This window comes from Diuraphis noxia, unplaced genomic scaffold, assembly GCF_037042655.1.
Source record: "Diuraphis noxia isolate RWA-SAM2 unplaced genomic scaffold, SU_Dnox_SAM2 contig0001, whole genome shotgun sequence".
Classification (NCBI taxonomy): domain Eukaryota; kingdom Metazoa; phylum Arthropoda; class Insecta; order Hemiptera; family Aphididae; genus Diuraphis; species Diuraphis noxia.
Genome location: NW_028301711.1, coordinates 23344747 through 23368139, shown reverse-complemented (window position 1 = coordinate 23368139; position 23393 = coordinate 23344747). Strand labels below are relative to the sequence as shown.

The 23393-nt window shown below is 26.6% G+C and overlaps 3 protein-coding genes, 1 long non-coding RNA gene and 1 pseudogene across 7 annotated transcripts; 1 reads left to right on the top strand and 4 right to left on the bottom strand.

Annotated features, from left to right (window-relative positions):
* Nucleotides 1-3151: 3151 nt before the first annotated feature.
* On the bottom strand, nt 3152-5249 carry LOC149060356 (uncharacterized). Its single transcript, XR_016189702.1, has 3 exons — nt 5142-5249; nt 3912-4624; nt 3152-3843 (listed from the first exon to the last, which is right to left on the bottom strand). It is a non-coding gene; the product is annotated as an uncharacterized LOC149060356 (long non-coding RNA).
* LOC107173006 (leukocyte elastase inhibitor-like) lies at nt 5203-7166 on the top strand. 2 transcript variants are annotated; one of them, XM_015523352.2, is made up of 6 exons: nt 5203-5343; nt 5615-5823; nt 5897-6105; nt 6180-6365; nt 6420-6558; nt 6823-7166. In XM_015523352.2, exons 2-6 carry the CDS (start codon nt 5643-5645, stop codon nt 6948-6950), a joined length of 843 nt encoding a protein of 280 aa, XP_015378838.2. In that variant the 5' UTR covers nt 5203-5343; nt 5615-5642; the 3' UTR covers nt 6951-7166. The 2 variants fall into 2 exon arrangements, with proteins under 2 accessions (XP_015378838.2, XP_089073342.1); XM_089217216.1 differs by lacking the exons at nt 5203-5343; nt 5615-5823.
* Nucleotides 7167-8908: 1742 nt separating this feature from the next.
* On the bottom strand, nt 8909-10737 carry LOC149060355 (uncharacterized). Its single transcript, XM_089216141.1, has one exon. It carries the CDS (start codon nt 10735-10737, stop codon nt 10393-10395), a length of 345 nt encoding a protein of 114 aa, XP_089072267.1. The 3' UTR covers nt 8909-10392.
* A 936-nt stretch (nt 10738-11673) lies between these two features.
* LOC107173010 (uncharacterized) lies at nt 11674-13890 on the bottom strand (annotated as a pseudogene). Its single transcript, XR_001506359.2, has 4 exons — nt 12827-13890; nt 12530-12765; nt 11914-12018; nt 11674-11813 (listed from the first exon to the last, which is right to left on the bottom strand). The product of XR_001506359.2 is annotated as an uncharacterized LOC107173010 (transcript).
* Nucleotides 13891-14088: 198 nt separating this feature from the next.
* LOC107173004 (uncharacterized) lies at nt 14089-20291 on the bottom strand. Of its 2 annotated transcripts, XM_015523350.2 has the most exons (8): nt 19717-20289; nt 18133-18340; nt 17938-18068; nt 17674-17857; nt 16489-16618; nt 16221-16417; nt 14597-14776; nt 14089-14536 (listed from the first exon to the last, which is right to left on the bottom strand). In XM_015523350.2, exons 2-8 carry the CDS (start codon nt 18300-18302, stop codon nt 14362-14364), a joined length of 1167 nt encoding a protein of 388 aa, XP_015378836.1. In that variant the 5' UTR covers nt 18303-18340; nt 19717-20289; the 3' UTR covers nt 14089-14361. The 2 variants fall into 2 exon arrangements, with proteins under 2 accessions (XP_015378836.1, XP_015378837.1); XM_015523351.2 differs by lacking the exon at nt 14597-14776 and having other exon boundaries at nt 19717-20291.
* Nucleotides 20292-23393: the final 3102 nt, after the last annotated feature.

Genomic DNA, 23393 nt, shown 5'->3' with positions numbered 1-23393 from the left:
AATGATGAAATCCAACAAAATAATTAAACTATAGTTATTTATACTCTTACCTAATAGTCCACAACTATACTAAACTATGATAACCAAATTTATTATTAGACATATAATTGATTACCTTCACATATAATTTAAAACATTATTCTATTAAGTTGTAATTCTACGAATGAACAAGAATGTGATAAATTATAACTATTAAATTCATTGTATTATCCCACATAGATAGTCTAGTGATGAAAGTGGTACACTAAGTTATTAAATTACATCTTTATAAATATATAAAGATATAGTACTATAAAATAAGTAAAAATTTTACAGAATCACTGTCATAAAACTGATAATACATTTTGAAGGCAGCCATAAGTAATGTGTATTGAATGAAATGTTAATTTAAACCATTATTGTTTAATAGCTCGTCTTATAATTAAAATACAGTAGGTAATAACTAGAGGACAGTATTTTGTGTTTCATATAGCTCTAGATAATTAGATGCTGTTTTATATCTTGCACCTGATTGGTAGAAACATAAATAAGAAAAATAGTTTTTTTTAATTTTTTTTTAAATGAACTTGTATCAATTTTTATCAATTTTTATATAAAAATAACTTATAATACAAAAAAAAATTGTATAAAAAGTAAAAGTCTTAGAAATTTAAAATAAAAGTTATATTTTTTAATTACTTCATTTTTGAAATAAACTTTGTGCTTGGTAAGCAATGGTTTCAAATAATCAGAAAAAAATATAATTTAGATTTAAATCCATTCCCAATTAACTAAATGAAAATGATGAGGGCCTAAATACCATTGGACAATAAAAACATGTTTTACAGTCAAATTTTTTCTATTGGACAACCTCTTAAATTCGGTCAAAAAATATTTATACCAAATATAACTATTGCATTACATATTATACATATTATATATTCAACCCTGGGCATAAACGCGTTAAAAAGTTAAAAGTTAAGTTAATTTTAACTTTTAACTTAACTTATTTGAATTGATATAAACTTATTAAATAACGAGTTACTTTTAATCAAATTCAAGTTAAGTTAATTTATAAATAATTAAATAATAAATATAATGAAGTATAAAGTTGGATATATTCTCTAACAGTTTTAGACTTTTAGTTTCCTGAAAAAGTATTCACAGTACATTCTTAAATAACATGTTATTTTTATTTAATAATTTTAAAAAAATGTATAATACTTGTCTGTATTAGTGTATTAATAAATCAAAAGGTTGTATTTGTTTTGTCATTTTTATTTATATAGATATTATAAAAAAAAAAATAACTTAACTTAACTTAAGTTAATAAGTTAATTGAAAATGTTCATAAAACTTTTAACTTACTGAGTTTAAAAAAAGAATTAGGTTAACTATTAACTTTAAACTTTTTAAAATGTTTTCCATTAACTGAACTTAACTCAGTTAAAAATTATCATTAACTTGCCCAGGCTTGTATAATGTATATACTATATAAGAGTAAACCATACAGTAAGAATATAAGTAGCATTGAGAGGCTATGATATATAAGCTACTCTATGAAATAGTTTTACAGAAAAAGTGGACTGTTAGAATCATTTTTAATACTTCAAAGCTATAAAATTGTTGAACACATTTTGTGGTTTTAATATATAATGATCATATTATGCAAAATTGCTACAATTAGGTACTGAGTCCATAAAAAATTTTCCATAACTCAGGTATTTAACTCAACCTTAAATTACAGTATAGATAGGCCAAGTTAATGCAATCATTATTCGATTTACTAATGATGTATTGTGGCTGGAGGTGGGAAATAGTATGTTCATCATCAAGTGCCAGAATCAAATCTCCAAATTAAAAGAAATAATTTATTGTATTGACGTTACTATCTATAGTGATTTGCATAGGCGCCCGCAGAAATTTTTCTAGGGGGGAGGGGTAATGTTAGGATTTGAGGATAAATATTATAATTTTACTAGGTGTTTTAAAATAATAACCTTTTTTATTATACTCGTATACAATATATTATATTTTATTATATTACAACTTATTTTATAATTAATATAGGCATAAGTAAAAGGTAAAGGTAACTAATTCCCAAAAAGAAATAATTGTAATCGTCTTACATCTCTTCCGAAACGATCAACAATTTCTTCATAATATTTGTTATTATTAATTAGATCAATTATCGTAGATTTATGTACATTCATAATGCATAAAGCATCGAGTTAACCCTCCGCAAAGTGCTGAAATACCGCTCTGCAGCAGTACAAGTAGTTGCCGGGAAGCTATAAGGCCAATAGAAATTGTCGAAAATATTAATAATTTTCAGATGTTGCTTTAAGGAAGTTGTTAGTCATTTTTAATTTTTGAACAGTAATATAATATAATGTAACAAATAAAACCAAGTATAATCTTATTATATAAAATAACTTTATAAAACGTATAATAAAATGGTAACTGGTAAGTGAATGATTTCTTTAACAGTAATAATGCTGAATAATAGATAATAATAAATTATAACCAAAAAACATCTGAATATAAAATGTTTCTGAAATTTCTAGAATTTCGCAAATTATGTAAACACCAAACAAAAGTGGTAAACACTTTGCTTATGTAATGAATCAATTGATAAGTATTCGATAAGCCTAATCATAAATTTGTAGGTATATTATTTTAAACTATAATATTATATTTATTATTTAATATAACCACAATAGTTATACATTTTCTCGAATAACTATGTCTATGTAAATTCCTTGGCTTGTGCTTTGCATAATAATGTATGGAAAAAAGTCATAACTCAGAAAGTCAAAATTCGGACACTCCAAAAAATTCTTTTAAGTGTTGAATCTTTAACTTTTTTATGCATAAGAAATAACCTTTCAGCGTGATTGGCACATATAACTGCAAAACTCTTTCGATTGCTGCAGGCATTAGTGAAAGTCTTCTGATTTTACTGTACCAGTATTTTCTGCTTCTCAGATTCAGCCTCAAATTTTTTTTTACTAATTCTTTATTTACCTTCTGAAAACGGAAAATTCTGTGCCCTGAAGATTCCCTATATGATAACAGAGATACCAAAAATTGAAAAATTAAAAATGAGACGTATGGACATTATTATAGGTACAGATGTTATTTTTTAATTATTTTGATGTAACACAAATTTTATACTTGGATTATTGTATATTTTGATTTTATTCAATTTTATGTAATATTTTTATATTTCAGATGGTATTGGTTTTAATAAATTTGTGCGAAATATTTGGTTATATATTTAAATATCTTTATAAATCTATGTAGTATCATATTATTTTTATGTGCGTTATTGGGCCAAACTATGTTTGTGCCGTAATGGAAAGCGCCGATCTCTTAATTTACGCCATGGTATGCTATTGCTTTCCCGAACCATCACGTAAATACGGCCCTGCACTTCTCTGCACATTAAAAGGACGTCGCACCAGCTGCTGTGCTGTCTCCATATTACACACGTGACACGTACGAGGTACGATATACCAAATTTTCTTTCACCAGTTTCAGAAATGTGCCGCTAATTTTGATATTAAGAGTGAATTGACCTAATTTTATGATAAAATCAATATCTAGAGCTACAGGTAGGTTTTTATTGACATTATTTTTAAGTCAGTTATGATAATTTTAAGATTTACAATTTCAAGTCAGAAAATTAACCGACATTATACGACAACCCAAGGCCCCGACATAATTAGGTGCACAGACTAAAATAAGATAATAGACTGGAAACAAGCAGATCATCAGTTGTGGTCGCAAATGTATTTTCAAGAGACAAATGTGGATTGCAGAGTGTTACAATGTGCACCGAGAATTTACGCCATATGTGATCTGTACAAAACATGGACTAAGATACAAAACGTGACTGCAAATAAAACCACCGGTTAATGAAAACATACGGTGTCCAGCGTGAGGAACCTTGGAATGGTACCTCGTGTCCTCGTGTTGTTATGGCCCTGTAAAGGTTAGGTTTTTTCTACGGAGCCTTAATATTGTGAACACACTGTCTAGATTATTGTATTTTTTCGTCTAGACAAGCTACATCGCTGTATTTTTCGCCAACAGAGCTGCTTACTTCACTGCTCGTAATATTATGCAATACATTATAAACATAGCTGCTGATATTCTTGTAGTATATGTCCATGTGTAATGTGTATACGCAGTGGTAGCAATCTCAACAATTTTTATTCTTGAACTTACGTTTTCACTATAACATATTTTTCAAATATTTTTGTACATCTATTATGTTAATATCAAAAATTAAAAATATAATGTACTACAATATATATATATATATATAATAAATAAGAGATATCAAAATCAAACGCAGTGAAGCCATTCATTTACTTATTGCATGTGTATTTGTGAGCCGCTGTACACACAACTCCAAACATTATTAGGAATAAAATTCTGGGGGGAGAAAATCCTACTAGCGGCACTAGTCGCACTCACAGCCACAATCTCAGAATCGTCAGCATGATAAAAATTTAATTTATCATAATTATCATAGTAGTTCAGTATCCAGACATCCAGTATCCAGTTATCCACGCCGAATTTTTCTCTCGTGGACATTTGATCGGAGTTATATTTTTATTGACAATTCACACCAAACCTGAAATAGGTATTTTAAATTTTTATAAATACAATTGAACAAATTTTAAACAAAATAAATTAACGCAAACCCAAAATTAACTAATTAGCAGTTATGTAAAAAATACAAATTAAATAACCAACCTTTTAAACTTAACTTTAACTTTTAAGCTTGTAATTGTCTAGCCTTGAAAAGTCGCGCGTTATTAGTTTTTTTGTACCTATTCATAAATAACATAGGTACCTATCTCTCTCAGAATAAATTTTTTTTATTCAAGAGAAAAAATACAAGGAACATTGGAAGTTCTTTATTTTTTTTAAAATGTTTTATATCAACTTAACTGTCAACTTTTGTGTAGATAACGACCAGCTGAAGATAAATAAAATAGCATTTTTGTTTTACCAATTTCGGATCGAAAAAAGATGGAATTCACTACAAATTTAGAAGAATTGATCTCAGCATATCATGAATTTTCGTTTTCTTTGTACAAGGTAGGGGTATTAAAGTTATTCTTTGATTTTTAATATAATTTTTTTACCTAATAGTTAAAATTTCAATAGGAAATTGCCAAAACTGAAACAGGAAATATTTTCTATTCTCCGTTCGGTATCCATATGATTATGTTTATGACTAGTACTGGAGCAGCTTCAAAAACATTTGATGAAATTGTAGCCACCATGCATCTAAACAAAACGACACATTCTATGAACACATATAGGAAATTATTGGAAGACATAACAGTAAGTTTATCACACCTTTCTTACTATAGAACATTTGATTTATTTATTGTTTCTGATGTGCAAATAGGTATAAAATATTTTACTGTTTACTGATTTCATAATAATGAAACTAATGGCAATGGAATATTTATTTATTCCAAATTTCATTTATTATTTATATTTAAACTCCATTCTCATAATGTTGTTAAATAATACATTTTTATGAAAATAGTTTATTACCTATGTAGACTGTATACAATTACCTAAATGTAATACATTAATACTATTTTAGAATAAAGATGATTACCTGACATTGGCAAATGGAATGTTTGTTGATACATCTTTTAATGTTAAAGATAGTTTTGTGGAAAACTATGAAATACTTAAAATCTTCTATGGAAAAATTGGAAATAAAAAAAAATCCAGAACAACAGTGCCAATATTTAAATGATTGGGTCTCAAGCAAAACAAACAGCAAAATCAAGAATTTATTTCCAAAAGGTTTTTATTTAATATGTTTATAAATATATATAAACAAGTATATAATTACGTATGTTCACATTTTTTTTTACAGGTTCCATTAATAAAGACACTGCCTTAGTATTGGCAAATGCTGTGCATTTTAAAAGTGCTTGGGCTCATCAATTTCAATATACTTATGATGACTCATTTTATGTGACTCCAATCAATCAAGTAACAGTCAAAATGATGTATCTCGAACATGATTTACAATACTATCATGATAGTGTCCTAAAATTCTCCGTACTTGAATTACCATATAAAGTAATATTACTTTCCAATTGGTAATGTAAATTTAAAACTTTGAAAAATGTATTATTTTGTAATTTTCTGTTTAGAACCATGATTTTAAAATGGTAATTTTATTGCCTGATGCTAAAGATGGTTTGGAAATCCTGGAAAATAACTTTTCAAAAATTAATTTACATGACATTTCAAATAAAATGACCCAGCAATACATTTTGGTTAAATTACCTCGTTTCAAATTGGAACAGTCTCTGCAATTAGACGAAACATTATCCAATGTAAGAATATTTTATAAATAATCTATATATTTAATTATTTCTATAATATTTTAGCTTGGATGTCCAACAATGTTTACACTGGCGGCAAACTTTTCTAACATTGTTGATGATAATGATCTGTATGTGAGTAAAATCGTGCATAAGGCATATATCAAAGTTGATGAAACAGGAACTGAAGCTGCAGCAGCTACAGGTAATATAGTTAATTTTTCATACTGTGTTTGGGTATAGTTCTTAATTTTTATTGAGGTAGCGAGGAGTATATTTAATTATGAATATTATTTATGTAAACATCATATATATATACCTATTTACCGATTTAATCGTTAGTAAATAATAATTGATAAAACTGTGCAATACACTATTTATGCATAATAACTATTGACACTCAATTATTTAGCTTTAGTAAGTATAATTAATTGTATAAACTAATTAAAACATTTGAAAATGTTATTAGGTTTTACATGTTGTGACGGTTTTTCAAGCAGACTTACAGTTTTCATTGCTGATCATCCTTTTATATTTTTTATTTCAACTAGATGTAATAAAATTATATTTGTAGGTCGAATGACCAATATTGATTAATTTGCAGAGCTTTTTATTAATGTTATTTAACTATTAGGTACCTTTTTAACAACATAAATATTTTTTTAACCGTAAATTTTATATTTTATGGATATCATTTATTTGTTCAGTTATCAAGTAATTAAGCAAAAACAAACAAAAAAGTGCATTCTGTTTATTTTTAGTTCAAAATAATGTGTATATGTTTTTATTTTTTTATTATAGCTTTTATCCATACTTCTTACATGATTATTCTATTAACTGCTTCCTATTAAAATTAATAACAAATCAACAAATTTTATCTGGACTTGAAACAGTTTTAAATTGTTCAAATCGGTATTTAGTTTCTGTTACTGTGTTCATAATGTTTTCACTCTTTATAGCTATTTTTTCATAATTCATACTTTTTTTTCTTTAAATATTGATAAAAAATACCCAATAATTTACTCAGTTCCTCATATGTTGTTTTAATATTGGTTAAAAATTTTTAAAGATACACAGACAAGATTTTTTATTTTAAGCATTTAAAAATTAAATTTGCAAATTATTTTGTAGTTATCAAAATATTATTAAATTTTAAATTTCGATGATTTAAAATTTAAAATTTAAAACAATATTTCTCACAAATAGTTCATATTATTGAAACTAAAACTAAAAAAAAAAAAAATTAAAACATATTTTATAAATATGTTAAGTTCAAATTTGGAGGAAATAAGATATTTAAACGATGAAAAACATATTCTGTTGTTATACGTTTTAGTTTAAATTAGTTTTGGGCACTTGAATCTTAAATATTATACTGTCATATTATTTTATACACAGGATGATATTTTTGGGAAAAATGTATACAACTTACTATGTTATTTAAAGTAAAAGTAATTACTCTAATAACAATAATTTTATAAAATATACTTAGTAAATAATATAAGCTGATAGAATGTCTTCCTTTAGAATTGTTTTTCGTACACAATTATTTAATATAATTGAATTTAAATTTAAAAAAATATCCATTACAGTCATCCACACACCATTTGATCTGTATCAGAGGTGTATACCTACTTATTCACCTTTTTCTCAGTTTAAATCAAAATAAATTTTCTGATTTTATAAATTTAATATTGTCTTGTTTTTTAATTACACTCTAAATATTAGTTTATTACTTTTATTTTTGTTTGTTCCATATTATGGTATCTAGTTGAGATATTTATATATATATCACTATCTAGTGACCCCATCATAACCCCAAATAATTATTTAATATAATTTACAGATTGAAAAAAATTAACTATATTTCGTTCTAACTTAACCTTATCCTAACTAGCTGTACCTGGGGCGTTCATAATGTTCAAGGTAAATCTCAGTCCGTGATATATTTTAAATTATGAAAAGATCTCTGTCGTAATCAATGTGACCAGGATCATTATATTTTAATCATTTAATCTGGTAGTTTTCATTGATGGCGACTGCACAGTTTCCAGCTTTTTGCAGAAAATGGGCAAAAAAAATAGAATTAGGATTATCATATTATTATTTTCACCAACTTATATCAATAGATATTAGTTATAGTTTGTAGTGTCATATATCCAGTACTTTTCTGTTGAATATCTTAAAATAAAGGGTTTTTATTTTATTAAGCTGAGCAGATGTACAACTGTTATATTTTTGACATCAAATTTCCTACTTTCTAATGAATTTTCTTAAAATTGTCTTTCAGACAAAACTTGTCATGATATTAAAAACAAAACTCAGCAAATCAGTCAAGGCATTTTGTAGTGACATGTAGACGAAATTTAGTGACAGTTCATTTTTATTTATAAAAGATAAATTTGTTTATCATGGTGCATTGTTTGTAAGGTATATGTACAAGCATTACGATTTTATGCATCTGGTAATTATCAGGTTTGTCATAGTGAATCACTGAATTATTGTTTATTAATTTAAGTTAATAAATAATAATTAATAATTTAACAATAAATAAGTAAATTGTAAAAAGTAATATATAATAATAATTAACAAATAGCTAATTAAACATTTAATAAATAAAACCTTTGATTTATTTCAGCGGGTAAATGGAGATATTCTAGGTTTATCACAAAGTACTGTAAGTTGTATTATCAGAGAGATATCAAAACTTATGGCATCAACAACAAATATAATTAAGTGGATTAAACTTCCAACGATACAACAGTCGCAAGAAATTAAACAACAATTTATGATGTTGCAAAATTCCCTGGTGTAATAGTTGCAATAGATTGCACCCATATTCCAATTAAGAATCCAGGAGGAGAATAATTCTGAAATATACTGTAACCGGAAAGGATGGATGTCCATCAATACCCAAATAGTTTGTGTACCAGATATGAAAATTTTAGATGTAGTTTGTAGGTGGCCAGGATCAATACATGACAGTCGTATTAAGAGTGTAATGGAGTCTGGCGTATATACAGGATATCTAATTGGTGATATTGGTTATGCCCAGACAAAGTATTTATAACACCAAAATGTATGCCTATAAGTACTGCAAACAATAAATAAAATAAGGCACACATAAAAACAAGGAATGTTATAGAGCGTGTAAATGGAGTCCTCAACAGTAGATTTCGATGTTTATGTAGGAAACTTTGCACAAAACTAAATACTTCAACATTGATAATTATATGTTATGCTATTCAACATAATATTGCTTTAAATTATAGCTTGCACTTACAGTTAGATGAAAGAGAAAAAGAAATAATATTACCACAAATTAATGTACCTGTAGCAGAAAATCAACGACCGTTGACCTGGTAATTTAATAAAAACAATTATTATTGAAAGGCATTTTACTTGGCCACATTTAAATACTGAACTATAAATATAAAAACGAAATAAACCAACTTTATATATAAATACTCAACTTCATTATACTTTAGAAACTTATTTGTAACTTGTATGTACTTGTATGAACATAGATATTGTCCAATATACAGTGTGATCACAATTTATGGTAACACTAAATATCTCAGGTGCATGTCCTTGTATTGAACTGGCGTTTTCGGGAGGTGTTAGGGAGTACCTAACTACATATTTTTAGATAAATTTCAAATTATTAACACTTTTGGTGTGCGCATGCGCAATACAACTTACATTTTTTTAAATAGAAACACTATTTTTTTTCTACATATTCGGATAGATTATTTTTTTTTGAGCATTTTTTGTATCAACAGTTATTTTCTATTTTCAAAACTGACCAAGTTAGAGTAAGTCAAAATTTGGATTTATGCATAATTCGTATTTAATGAAATTTTTGTTTATAACCACTGGAAATAATAAAATAAGTGCCAAATAAATGTTTAATTTACTTTATCTGTTTATAAATAATAATTTATTTATACAATATGTTTAGTAAACTCTTATAATACGATTACAATTTAATAGTATCTAATATTAATATTAAATAAAAAATAAAATGTATTAAATACATTTATCTTATGAATTGTTCAAAATTTTCGCCATTATGTTCTAAACATGATTCAAGTCGCCTCAAAAATTCAGTCAAAGTTGCCGCCTTGATTGATTCTTCACTTAAAATATCACATGCTGCCTGTATTTTGTTTTTTAAGTCCTGAAGATTGACAGGTGGATCTGCATAAACCACAGTCTTCAAATAACCCCATAAAAAGAAATCCAATGTCGTTAAATCTGGGGATCGTGCAGGCCAAGGAATGACGCCAAAAGTACCAATCCAGCGATTCAGAAATATTTGATCTAAATGTCGTCTAACAATAATTGCATTGTGGGCTGGTGCTCCATCTTGCTGGAAAAACATACGTTCTCATGTGTCTAATGAAACATCATCCAACAGTGTTGGTAGTTCATTGGTTAAAAAATTAAGGTATCGTCTGCCATTAAGTGTAACATCATAAAATAACGGTCCTATTAGCTTTCCACCAACTAACCCACACCATACATTAATTCCCCAGACTGTTTGAAAATTAGTTTCACGTGACCAGTGTGGGTTTGTGTCATCCCAGTATCGATGGTTTTGTTTATTCATAATGCCATTGTTAGTGAATAAAACAAAATTCCACTACAAAAATAGTTAAAATTGTAATCGTATTATAGGAGCTTACTAAACAAATATTATCACATACTCTAGATATTGACCAACAGTATTATTAAATTATTATTTGTAAACAGATAAAGTAAATTAAACATTTATTTGGCACTTATTTTATTATTTCCAGTGTTTATAAATTAAATAAAAATTTCATTAAATACGATTCATGCATAAATCCAAATTTTGACTTACTCTAACTTGGTCAGTTTTGAAAATAGAAAAAAACTGTTGATACAAAAAATGCTTAAAAAAGTAATCTATCCGAATATGTAGAAAAAAAATAGTGTTTCTATTTAAAAAAATGTAAGTTGTATTGCGCATGCGCACACCAAAAGTGTTAATAATTTGAAATTTATCCAAAAATATGTATTTAGGTACTCCCTAACACCTCCCGAAAACGCCAGTTCAATACAAGGTCATGCACCTGAGATATTTAGTGTTACCATAAATCGTGATCACACTGTATACTAAATATTTACTTAAAACTAGAAAAGAGTTATAACATAACTTTATGATTATTATAAGATGGTTTTTGTTTATCACATTTTAAGGAACTTATTGATTTGTTCTTAAGTAAATATTGAAAAGTTAGTATTAATTCATAAGCAGTTCTTTCTCTAGAATTAGTACTTTTTTTCTGTTAGTTTTGTTTCAAGTTCACATTTTTTTTTTTTGACAACTTGAACTGGAACAACTGTTCATCATGATTTATGGATATCTCCAATCTTTTTATTCGTAAACTAGCTTCTTTGTCTAATAAAGAACATATTTACCATTGAAAATATCTATAAAAAATAAATATAATTAAATAATAATATACAAAAGGTACGAGTAGATTAATTTGGAATTTAGGACAAATAATAGTTTAACTTTATAATAATTTACCTTTCATGTTAGGCAAATCATGTTTTTTAATTGGGTATGTTGTTTTCAATAGCATTGTTGACTCTGGTTGATGTAGATTTTTCTCTGGAGTACAGGGAACCATTTCTAAAACAAATAAAGTGGTCAATTTACATGTGACCTATTAATTCTGATGATTTAATTGCAACAGTTTAATAAGTAATACCATAATAATAAGTGTTGTAATATTTTTAGTTAAACATTTTTTTTACAACAATTAATTATTCAATTGTGAAAATATGAACTAGCTACACAATAATTTATATAATAAAATTGTAAACAAATTTAAAGCTTATTAGATCAATAATGGTAAATTTTTCTCCGGGCAAGTCATGGTGTCCGGAGAACAAGTACCGTCATCCCCCACTCCGGGACATGACAGAAACCTACGGGTGCCCCAATAGAAATTCTGCCAAACAGGCGTCCGAACTAGGCCTTCGGGCCTACTCTCGGACATAGCGCCATAAGAAAAAAAAAATGGTAAATTAAAAAAAAAAGTAATGGCCGTTTAGTTTAATTTTATGTATAATAAATAATTATTATGTTAAATGTTTGAACACCTAGGTAAATATAAATATTTAAAATTGTTTTTACCTACCTTCACTTAAATTATCATTAGTGTCATCAGCATAAATTATCTCAAAATGATCACTGTCAATGATATTTGGAATTTCTATATTTACAGTTGTTTCAATCAATTCATCGATCGATTCCTGATTTGTCACAACTGTAACTTGACTTCCTGTTTTTCTTCTTTCTTGTTTTTCTGCTGCTATTACTTTATTATTTGACTGTAGCGTGTTCTCCCATCTTTTTTAATTGAACGGCAGTATGCTATTTATAAATTATGTTAAAATTATAATATGTGAGTTGCTACTTCAGATATCCTACTTACATTTAAAAATAAGCCTTGCATATCAAATTCTTTATCAATTGTCATCAAAGTTTTTTGCTGTAATGCAACCGTGGCAGAATCACTTTTTTTCATTAAGATGATGTGTTTATACTTTAGGACTAATTCTTCTAAGCATGTAATTTCTTCAGCGATAAGCGCTTTAGATTTTGACATGGCTACAAAATTATATTTTTCACATTACGGACTACAGCGGTCAACACTCAACGACTGCGGGCCAACGTCCATAATGTATCTATATATCTATAAATAGGTACTGGAAAAATATCATGGTTGATAACAACATCAAAAATAACAAATAGAAATATTGTGGAAAGATAAAAATAATATCACTTATAAATCTTCCTTAAGTAAAATTTTAGTATTATTAATGAATACAAATCATAAGTGCCTCTTAGGCAAGTAATATTTCAGTAAATACTAAGTGTTGTTTATGAATTTAGCCAGTAGACATATTAAAATTAGATAAGTAAAACTATTACAGAACTACTGTTGTAATTAATTACAAAGGCTGCTTGTAAGGAAAGGGTATTAAATAAAATGTAAAGTTAGTTTATTATTACAGTGAAAACTCTCTATAACGAATCTGAATCGACCATGTGATTTCTTTTGTTATTGAGAGTTTTTGTAATAGAGAGTAATTAATAGGTTTTAAATCAAACCAACCATTATAAGTTAACTTAATGTTATTTACGTAATATAGAGTTTTTCGTTATAACGAGTTTCGTTATAAAGAGTTTTCACTGTATATGTATAATGACTCATTTTCTATACTAAATGTGGTAATTAATAACTAGAGAACAGATTTAAATTCTCTAACAAAACAATAATGATAAGCTCTCATAATAGATAAATAGCAGCAGTTTAAGTAGTTAAAAAAAAAAAAAATACTTTACATTTATTTATACCTACCCTATATTTTATAGTAAGAAACATTTATTCCAAACCACTATTACCTTACATACATAGATTAAATAACAGTATAGATGCCAGATGGGCAAAGTTTAAATAATGTAATAATTATTTTGATCAGAATTTGACTCACTAGTGGCGCTCTGTGGCAGGAGGTAGGAAATAATTATCTAATTGCTTACTTCCAATAAATTATTGTAGTTGTGTTACCTATGTATAGTGTTTTGTAATATTTGCTAATATCACTTTTAATGTACTACACATTTTGAATATAAATATTAATTATAATAACTTAACGTTTATTCAGTAATTACCTTTATAAAAGTTAAATATTTCATAAAGCATCATAAACTTATTTTAATTTTTCAGTTTCAACAAGGTAACAAATAGCACACTTTAGTTACAAATATAAAACGAGCTTATGATATACTTAAGTTATATAGGTATTAGGTAAATTATTTGATTGGAAAAATGAAATAATAAATCATACTGAAAAAAATATAGAAGCATGTGTTTTTTTTATAAAATAAAAAATCACCAACTGCAGTATTGTATTAATTAAATTCTAGCCGAAAAAAACATGTTTATAATTCAATACTGCGCTGTTAATTATTGGTTTCATGCCGCGGTGGAATTAATATGTAATCATCATTTTCAAAGTTGCTGCAAATTCTGAGTTCAGAAAAAATTTCCTCTGGAGATTGTTTTTTGACTACCACAAGTTGCCTTCTTCCTTGTATTCCATGACTTTTGGTCTTTAAGTTAAGCTTTGAACAAATCCTATAAAAATAAATTGTATTTTAATAAACAAATATCAATTGTTATATTTAAAAATTTTACAAATGAATAATTTCACGCTCATCCTTTGTAAGCTCAGGTGAAAACGTAAGCCTTTTTTTTGGACCGTTTAAAAACCTCATCACGTATTTCTTAGCATGTGTCTTAAAGTCCTCCAAGTTTTCCCTATTAGTTTCACAAGTTACAACACCCAGCCCAACTCTTTTTTTATGATGAATAACTCTGTATACAAAATTCACATAAACAAAGATTAAAAACTTATTATTATTTCAATTTATTTGACAATATTTAAATCAACAAATCTATTTTTTTTTTTTTACTTAGGTATGTAATATGGGTTTCATTTTACGTAAATTGAATGATTGTCAGTCAATGACTTAAAGGCTTAGACAATGCTTATTCTACAAATTAAAAAACTGTTAAAAGAAATAATTAAAAATATCAACATATTTTTAATTCCTTGTTATTTTTATTAAATTATAATGTAATGAAATGTGGTAGCATGACATTTAAGGGGATTGGAAGCGGTGATTTTCTGTCTTTGTCTAACACATGTGAAACATGCAATACGCCTGATAAAAATTAAAGTACTTCTAGTTGCTTGATTTAAAATATGTAAAAATTTTTGAATTGTTATACAAGTTTACTTTGAATCGGTCGAAGCATATTTTTAATATTTTTAATATATTTAATAAAAAAAATTGACAAATTTATAAAATTTAAAATATTTATTCTTATCAAAATATTTCTACAATTGTAAAAGTGCTTTGACCGATGCAAAGTAAACTTGTATATCAATTAAGAGGACGTGATACCCACATGTGTTGTCTCTGTCTTACAAGTGCATTATATAGTAAATTTTACGTTCAGCAGAACACGTGTAGCTCCGTTTGCTTAAAAATTAGAGTGAATTGACCTCTTATAAAATTTAAAGGTATGATTGTTATCTAATCAATCTCATATGCTTTTTATTATATTTAAATTTTAAAGGAAGTTATGAGTATTTTAAGATGCACAAAAAATTTACAATTTTAAAATACTCATAACTCGCTTTAAATTTGATATAAAATAAAAAGCATATGAGGTTGTCTAGATAATAATCTTACCTTTAAATTTTATAAGAGGTCAGTTCACTCTAATTTTTAAGTTAATGGAGCTACACGTGTTCTGCTGAGCGAAAAATGTACCATGTTACGCATTTGTAAGACGGAGACAACACATGCGGGTATCACGTCCTCTTAACATATCTTTACATATTTTAAACCAAACAACTAGAAGTACCTTAATTTTTGTCAGGCGTATTGTATGTCTCACATCTTTTAGACAAAGACAGAAAATCACCGCTTCCAATCCTCTTAAGTGAATGTATATACGCAAATGGAAAAGAGCAAAAATTCATTACCTACGTCTTGGATACATATTTTTATTTTTTTATTCAATATTCAATAAGAATGATAAAAATGAAAATATTTTATTTATATTATAAGACTATATTTTTTTTTACTCTATATGTTTTCGCTAATATTTTTATTCGCTCATTTAGTTTTCTCTCTTTTTCATTCGTTCATATGCTTTATATCTTTTTACTTAGAACCATAAGATGCGTAGATGTCAAACAAATTACATAAATAATTATCAATTATCATATTTTGAATTAAGTTCTTACTTTATTGGTGTTGTGATTCCTTGGTTATTCTTCCCTAAGCCATCACCTACTTTCCAACCCATGTTTTTCAAAATCATAGAACCAACATTGTTGTCTAATTCTTTATTATAATCCGATTTATAGTTAAAAGTATTAAGTTTTGAATCATTCACAATATCTGACCATGAAATTTGTAATTGCTCATCAACTTCTTTCACCTAATAAATGAAGGATTTATAATAACACATTAAAAAATGGATTTGATAAATTAAATGTTATATATATTTACCTTAATGGTAAAGCACATTTCTTTCAAAATATCATATGCAATTCGTGAAACTTCCTTATTTGCTAATTTCTTTGAATTTTGATGAAAAGCAATTGCTATCAATTTTTTTTGTATATACAATTGTGCTATACTATATTTAACAAAAATAAAATGTACTAAATGTCATGAAAAAAATAAATATTACATTTTTCAAAACTCTACTACTAGATTAGAGATTATTTACTAAAAGTTAAAGTTAAGACTGTAAAATATTCTTTAATCGGAGTTGGTATCCCTAAAAGGAATTGTAACTCCCTTAATTATTCGATCAGTTTACCTAACCACTAATGCCAATTTTGTAGATAACTTGTTAGGTAATAAATAACAGATCCACAAACATCTATAAAAGCATAGAAATCAAATCATCTAAATTAAACAGCTTTTTTGAGTTAACTCAACTTTTTATGTTAAAAGTTTGATCAAAAATACTGTACACCTCTATACTTGATACATCATTATATCTCATTAAAAAAATATATTGACAGATTGAATTTAAAAAAAAAAATGAATTGAAATATAAAATCGCATAATTTGTTTAATTATAAAAATGTTTATATTAATACCAAAATTATTATGGTATATGTACTAACAAATTCCTAATTGTGTCTTTATTTCAATCAAATTTGTCATTTCGTGTTTTAATATTTAAAAAAGACGCCTCACCCTCAAGTTTTTTTTTCTTACAAACATGCAACATAACAAAAATTGATTTGTGTTTTGCGTGATACAACTTTGCTTCCTTCATAATATTATTTATAGTAGTTTATAGTAGAATTACAAAAATTCAACAGTGCATAGAGAAGAACTCATTTGTGTGGTAGCTTTTTTATTTTAACACTTTCCAATAATATTTAATAGTTAAATGAAAAATAAAAATGGTCTTAAATTAATAATTTTAACTCTATTTATATAATCTAAATAATGAAAAACGCTTCGACACAAATACAATTCTTCCTTAAAGCACAATTTTGACACAATTCTATTACAAATACAGAGGGAATAATGTTGCCCTGTACAGGATAGTTTTTGTTATGTTTTTAAGAGTTAGTGAGACGGAAACATCACATGTGAGTTGACATTCTCTTAAAAGCATATTTGTTTATAATCAAATTCTAACTTAACTAATAGAAAAAGAATTATAATTACAGAATATTTCGAAATTGTCCATTTATTATTTCTGGTCTTCCTATTCCATTAAAACAACATGACTGTTCAAGAATTTCAGCGGGAGTTCCACCACTACTTCTCAATATAAAACCTGGTAATATGCAGTTAAATTCAAATGGTGTTGAATAACCCATTTTTGATGTAGTGCCAGTTTGAGCATAATCTGAAATTCATAAAAAACTATATTTAGAATGTAATTATATAAAATAAAATTGTTTATGTAAATAAGTTAACAATACATACCATTATTAGCCCCATTAGTATAGAAATCTGTCTCTATGATTTTTCGTGGCCTTAAGTTAAGTAATCTTCTCAAATCACTAGTAAAACCTCTGGACAGATTATCAATAAGATCCATGGTTGGCTTTGGATACCTTGAAAAATTTTAACTTGTATAGCTTTTTAAGTAACAATCACAATTAATAACTTTTAACTCACGTGCATTCGTAAAATTCAATATTCATATAAATATGAGCCAAAGTCACTAATCGATCTTTAGGGTATTTATATTTATTGGCAATCAAAAATGCTTGTCTAAGTTGCCAAGACTCTATAGTGTCATGGAGAGTTCTATGTTCATCAACATCCCATGATGTGTCGAAACTCATTATAAACAGTAATCGTTTAGTATACCTGTTGATATTTTCTAAAACAATAAAATAAAATAAATTGGACATATAGTTTTAATTTAATTTAACTAAACAGTAATGTTTACTCTGAAATTCATGAACAATTCTAATTTAAGAGGATGCTGCATCCGCATATGTTGTTTCCGTCTTACAAATGTAAAACATTGCAAAAACTGTTTTGCATGAGAGAGAACCACTCAAGCTGTAATCTGCAAATTAAGCAACCAAATTTTGACACTATTAAAAGGAAAATAATTACAGTGCAATGTATTTTTACTTTTTTGATATCAAAACTAAAATGAAAAGTTATTCAAGTTTGAAAAACTCAAAAATAATTCATTTTTAAATAATAAGAACTTTTTTCACATTTGTGATATCAAAAAATTAAAAACAACATTGCACAGTAAATATTCTCCTCTTTATTGTGTTAGAATTTGGTTGTTATTAGCTTGGGAAGACAACACATACACGTGTAGCATCTTCTTAATTAATTAATTTCATAAATGAATCAAAAACTTACACAAATACTACAAAACATGGTTCACTTATAATATCTATGTGTTGATATATTTTTAATCAAATAGTTTGAATCGTATCAACAACCAAAATATTATGTCAACAACTCAACAAATTAAGTAAATAATAAAAGTTTTTTAATTTAGAAGTATACCACTTAATACCAAACATTTCAAATTTTAATATCATTTTAAACATTACTATTAACACCAGAGGTAGGTTAGAGTAATAAACCTAGAGTATAAAAGAAAAAAATAACTAACTAGGTATGTAATTAGATTTCTTTTTAACAAATAAAAAATTCAATAACTACCTAATAAAAAAATCAAAGCCAATAGATGTCAAGTAAATATAATATGTATTTCGAGACTACGAAAACAGAGTGAACCTGGGACATGAATAGAAATTTGCACTGTTTATAATAATAATGGAATAATGTTCTAGACAGAAATATTAGAGATACATGAAGGGTGGCAAAGGAATTATTGAATATGTTTTTTAATTAGGTACATCAATGTAAGTACAACCACAATATTTTCAAGATTCTGCAACGTTTAGCACAACAAAAACAATTCCCACAACTTTTCTATATCTTATTTGATATGCCCTACGACTGTAAGTATATTGAAATAATAAACTATGACCAAATTAGTAACACAACACACAAGTAACATAGAGATAAGTAAGAAATGTAATTAAAATATCCATTGAATTTTAAAATTCTGAACACGTATTGGAATTAAAAAAAATCAATGTTATGTCTTAATAAAATTTCCATCTACCAATAACACAAGCGACAAATAAACGCAAATCATATATGTCCGGAACATCTCAAATAAAGCAACGAAATATCTCGAGGTAGGTTCGTCGCACTTACCTGTTTAAGAAGTCAAAAATTGTAACCACCGAACACGGGAGATGTACCTTCGACTTGAATCCACAGATGCGGTCGTACAGCACCCACGAGTTAAAATATCTTAATTCGTGACAGGAGCACGGTTCTTCAGTGTCGCAACAGACCGTAGCACAGTACCACACAGTACCTACATTCTACGCAGAACGGCACGGATCGGAACTACAACAATTGAATAATGGTCGAGACGCAAGAGACTGGCGCCATTCGAAATAATAATGGCGGATTGTTCTTGCTTGATTTACGCGAAGGCGGCACTGTAGCAAGCCAGCCAAGCCAGGTTCCGAAAACAAAAGTGCATTTGACATACCTTATATTCGCATTGTCCGTGTACTCGGTTTTCGTACGACCTATAACGATGGTAGAGCTACCAACAATAATTCACTAATTCAGGAAAATCATCCAATTTTTCGGAGACACAGACTGTAGTCTGTGGCAAACGATCTCACTATTGGTTGGATTCCACTAGTGGTCTAAACGTTTGGAGCCAACCCGTCACAAGTTTAGTAACAAATCAAAATGACTTAGCACAAATTACGGAGGCGCAATTTTTTATCACGTTGTTGTTAAGATTTATATGAACGGCACGCAGTGATAACGATAAGCGCCGCGCGCCGTTTTGAAATTAATAAGGGGCTCTGTTGCCGATTTTTTGAATTTTTCCACAAAACTATACAATTTGAAATTTAAATTTTATATGCCATCTAGCCATCTTAATAAATTATAATACTTTTACAATAATCTTCTGCTCGATACCTACTTAGGAGGGATTGATACGGTATATTATATCAACAACAAATTACTTCACAAAAGCTCAAGAGCATTGTAGAATTTCTGGACTTAGTGGACTTACTATTTTGTCATCTGAAAGAAGAGTTCCTACTAATCTCACTGAAGTCCAATATTTATTTTATTATTATTTCAAAAAATGGTATAAAAAAGAGTTTTAAATAAATTGTCATATCTTTAAAGACCAACTCGATTATAATAAAGGTTGAGATTAAAATATTAAAAACAGAGTTTACTGTGATGTGTATAATTGGTAAAAAATACCGATTTGAAGATGTAAAATATATTATCACGAGAAAAATTATTTCTTGATACCTAATTATTATATTTATAATTTATTTTTAATCACTGGTAACACTGCAAACCTTTAAAAACCTAATGAGCCTAACTGTTTACATTACATTCACATAAATTCTTTGTCCCCATTCCCAGATTTCTACACAAAATATTTTTTAATTCATTTCCTATTTAAATATAGGTAATAAATAAGTTAGTTAAAAAAAAAAAAACGAATTAATGATAATATGATATTATATTAAACTTTGAATTTCACAAAATTGATATGCCATTAAAAAACATTTTTCAAAAGAAATTTTATGTTTTAATAATTTGAATATTCCTTTGTGGATAAAAAATAATAGTATATGTTTTAATGTATTCTTTGAGAAAATGTCATCAACATTTTAAATTCTAAATGCTCATTAAATATTATAATTATTATTTGATTTTACACTTTTTTTTTTTAAATTTCTATTACATAAATTAATAAATTACAACATCAAAATGATTTGCAAATGATCGTAATTGTATTTGTGCCATAAACATTTTAACTTTTTAAATAAAAAAAAGTGAATAATGAATATATTGTATTTTTGATATTTTTTAGATTAAGGATCATTTTATAAGCAACTTTTTATACGTCCGACCGTTAACCACGTCGTTGCATAAGTCATAATTCATAAATATAAGACTATTGTATTAGATTGAAAGAAAAAATTGAAAATTCCATGCATAATTATTTTTGAAGTATTAACAAACTAATTAAAATCGATTTAATGAAATTCTAGTAAACAGCTTAACTTTTTACCGTTTTTAGTTTGTTAGTCAAATTTTCTATAGTTTATCCTTAGTTATATCTACATATTATGTAAGACTATTGAGTATTGGACGTTACATCTTCAATGTAGATTGTTGTGAAAAACTTGATGTATGACATTCAATTAGAATTTCCATACATAATACTTAAAAAAACATATTTAAATACATTAATTTTTCCTAAACATACTATTAGTGATATGGGAATTTCACGGAAGACTAAATAATATATGAATTTATGTATATATTTCAAAAATAAAGTTTTCAAAACTATTTCAAGACCTTAACATTATTTTTCACTATCAAATCTAAATTATTCTAAATTAAAATGTTATGCCAGATAAAAATTTAAATTTTACATTAAAACTCATTAAAAGCCTATTATAAGCTCTATATAATATAATACTCTTATCTTTATATTCAGAATTAGGAAATAATACGTACTCTAATAGTAAAGCTAACAAAGCTAACAATAAAAAAAGCGAAAAATTGGAAAAAATCTTGGTATGGTGTACTTTTTAGTATTAATTAGACACAAAAGCGACCTCTTATAAAGACAACTTAAGAGCAAATGTTTTGAACACTGTGTAAAAATAAAAACAATTGAGAAAACACAAACAAATTATTAATTATACTTTCAAAAACTATATGGATTATTAGTTTTTATAACTGTAGTTAATCAGTTTGTTTTTATTTTTTCTCGGCTGTTTTTAATCCTACATAGTATAAACAAAATTTTTTTGTAAAAGGGAACTTGTATGTGTTTTTTTATTTATGGTTTAAATGATTCACAAATCAAATATTACAAATTTAGCAACCAAAGTTAAAACACAATCATACAATAATACCAATAAAACATAATATTTTGATAATATAAAATATAAAATTAACTATTGTTGTATCATGTATAATCATAAAAATTATTAATATTAAAAATATTAACTAGGTTAAGTAAACATGTATGAAATAATATTTAATATCAAGTCTCAGTCGGAAAGTTTTAGCAGATATGGGAAAAACAAACTAGGTTGAGCAATAAATCATATAGTTCTATAAAAGTTATTATCAAATTGATCACTGGAAAGGCTGCATAAAACACTATGTTTAATCCACCAGTCGTTCGTATTTGAAACAAAATATAATAGCATGTAATGATGTAGGCTAATATTTAATAATACAATTATATAAACTAATATTTAATATAATTATATAAACCAATATATTTTAATGTAATGATAAAAAATTATGAATCATGATAAATAATAATATTCTAGAAATAAATTTGTTTTTGCATGTGCTGGTACATAAAATGCATATTTTACAATTTTTTACTATATATAAATCCAATCCTAGCCCTAATGATTTCTAAATAATAATTTTTTTCTGTGTTAGAACATTTAGATTTGCAATACCGAGCAGACTGGATAGATTTCTACCATCAACCAATCAAAATTAATGGCATGTGTAACAAACTCAAAAACTGAAGCATCATTCATCAATTGAAAATCAAAAATTACAAAATGCATCAGAGGTGTTAAAACACTCTCCTATGCAACATAATAATTTAATAATCTTATTTTTAAACAAAATGTTGTACTTTTTGGAAGTATTAAATCATCATTTATTATCCTTAAGATATATGCATATAGCTTGACTAGTAGATAAATAACTTAGGTTTCATTTTCCAAAAAAAAAAAGTAATAATAATGTAGATATTTAAAAATATATATATAATACATCCTATGATATTAACACAA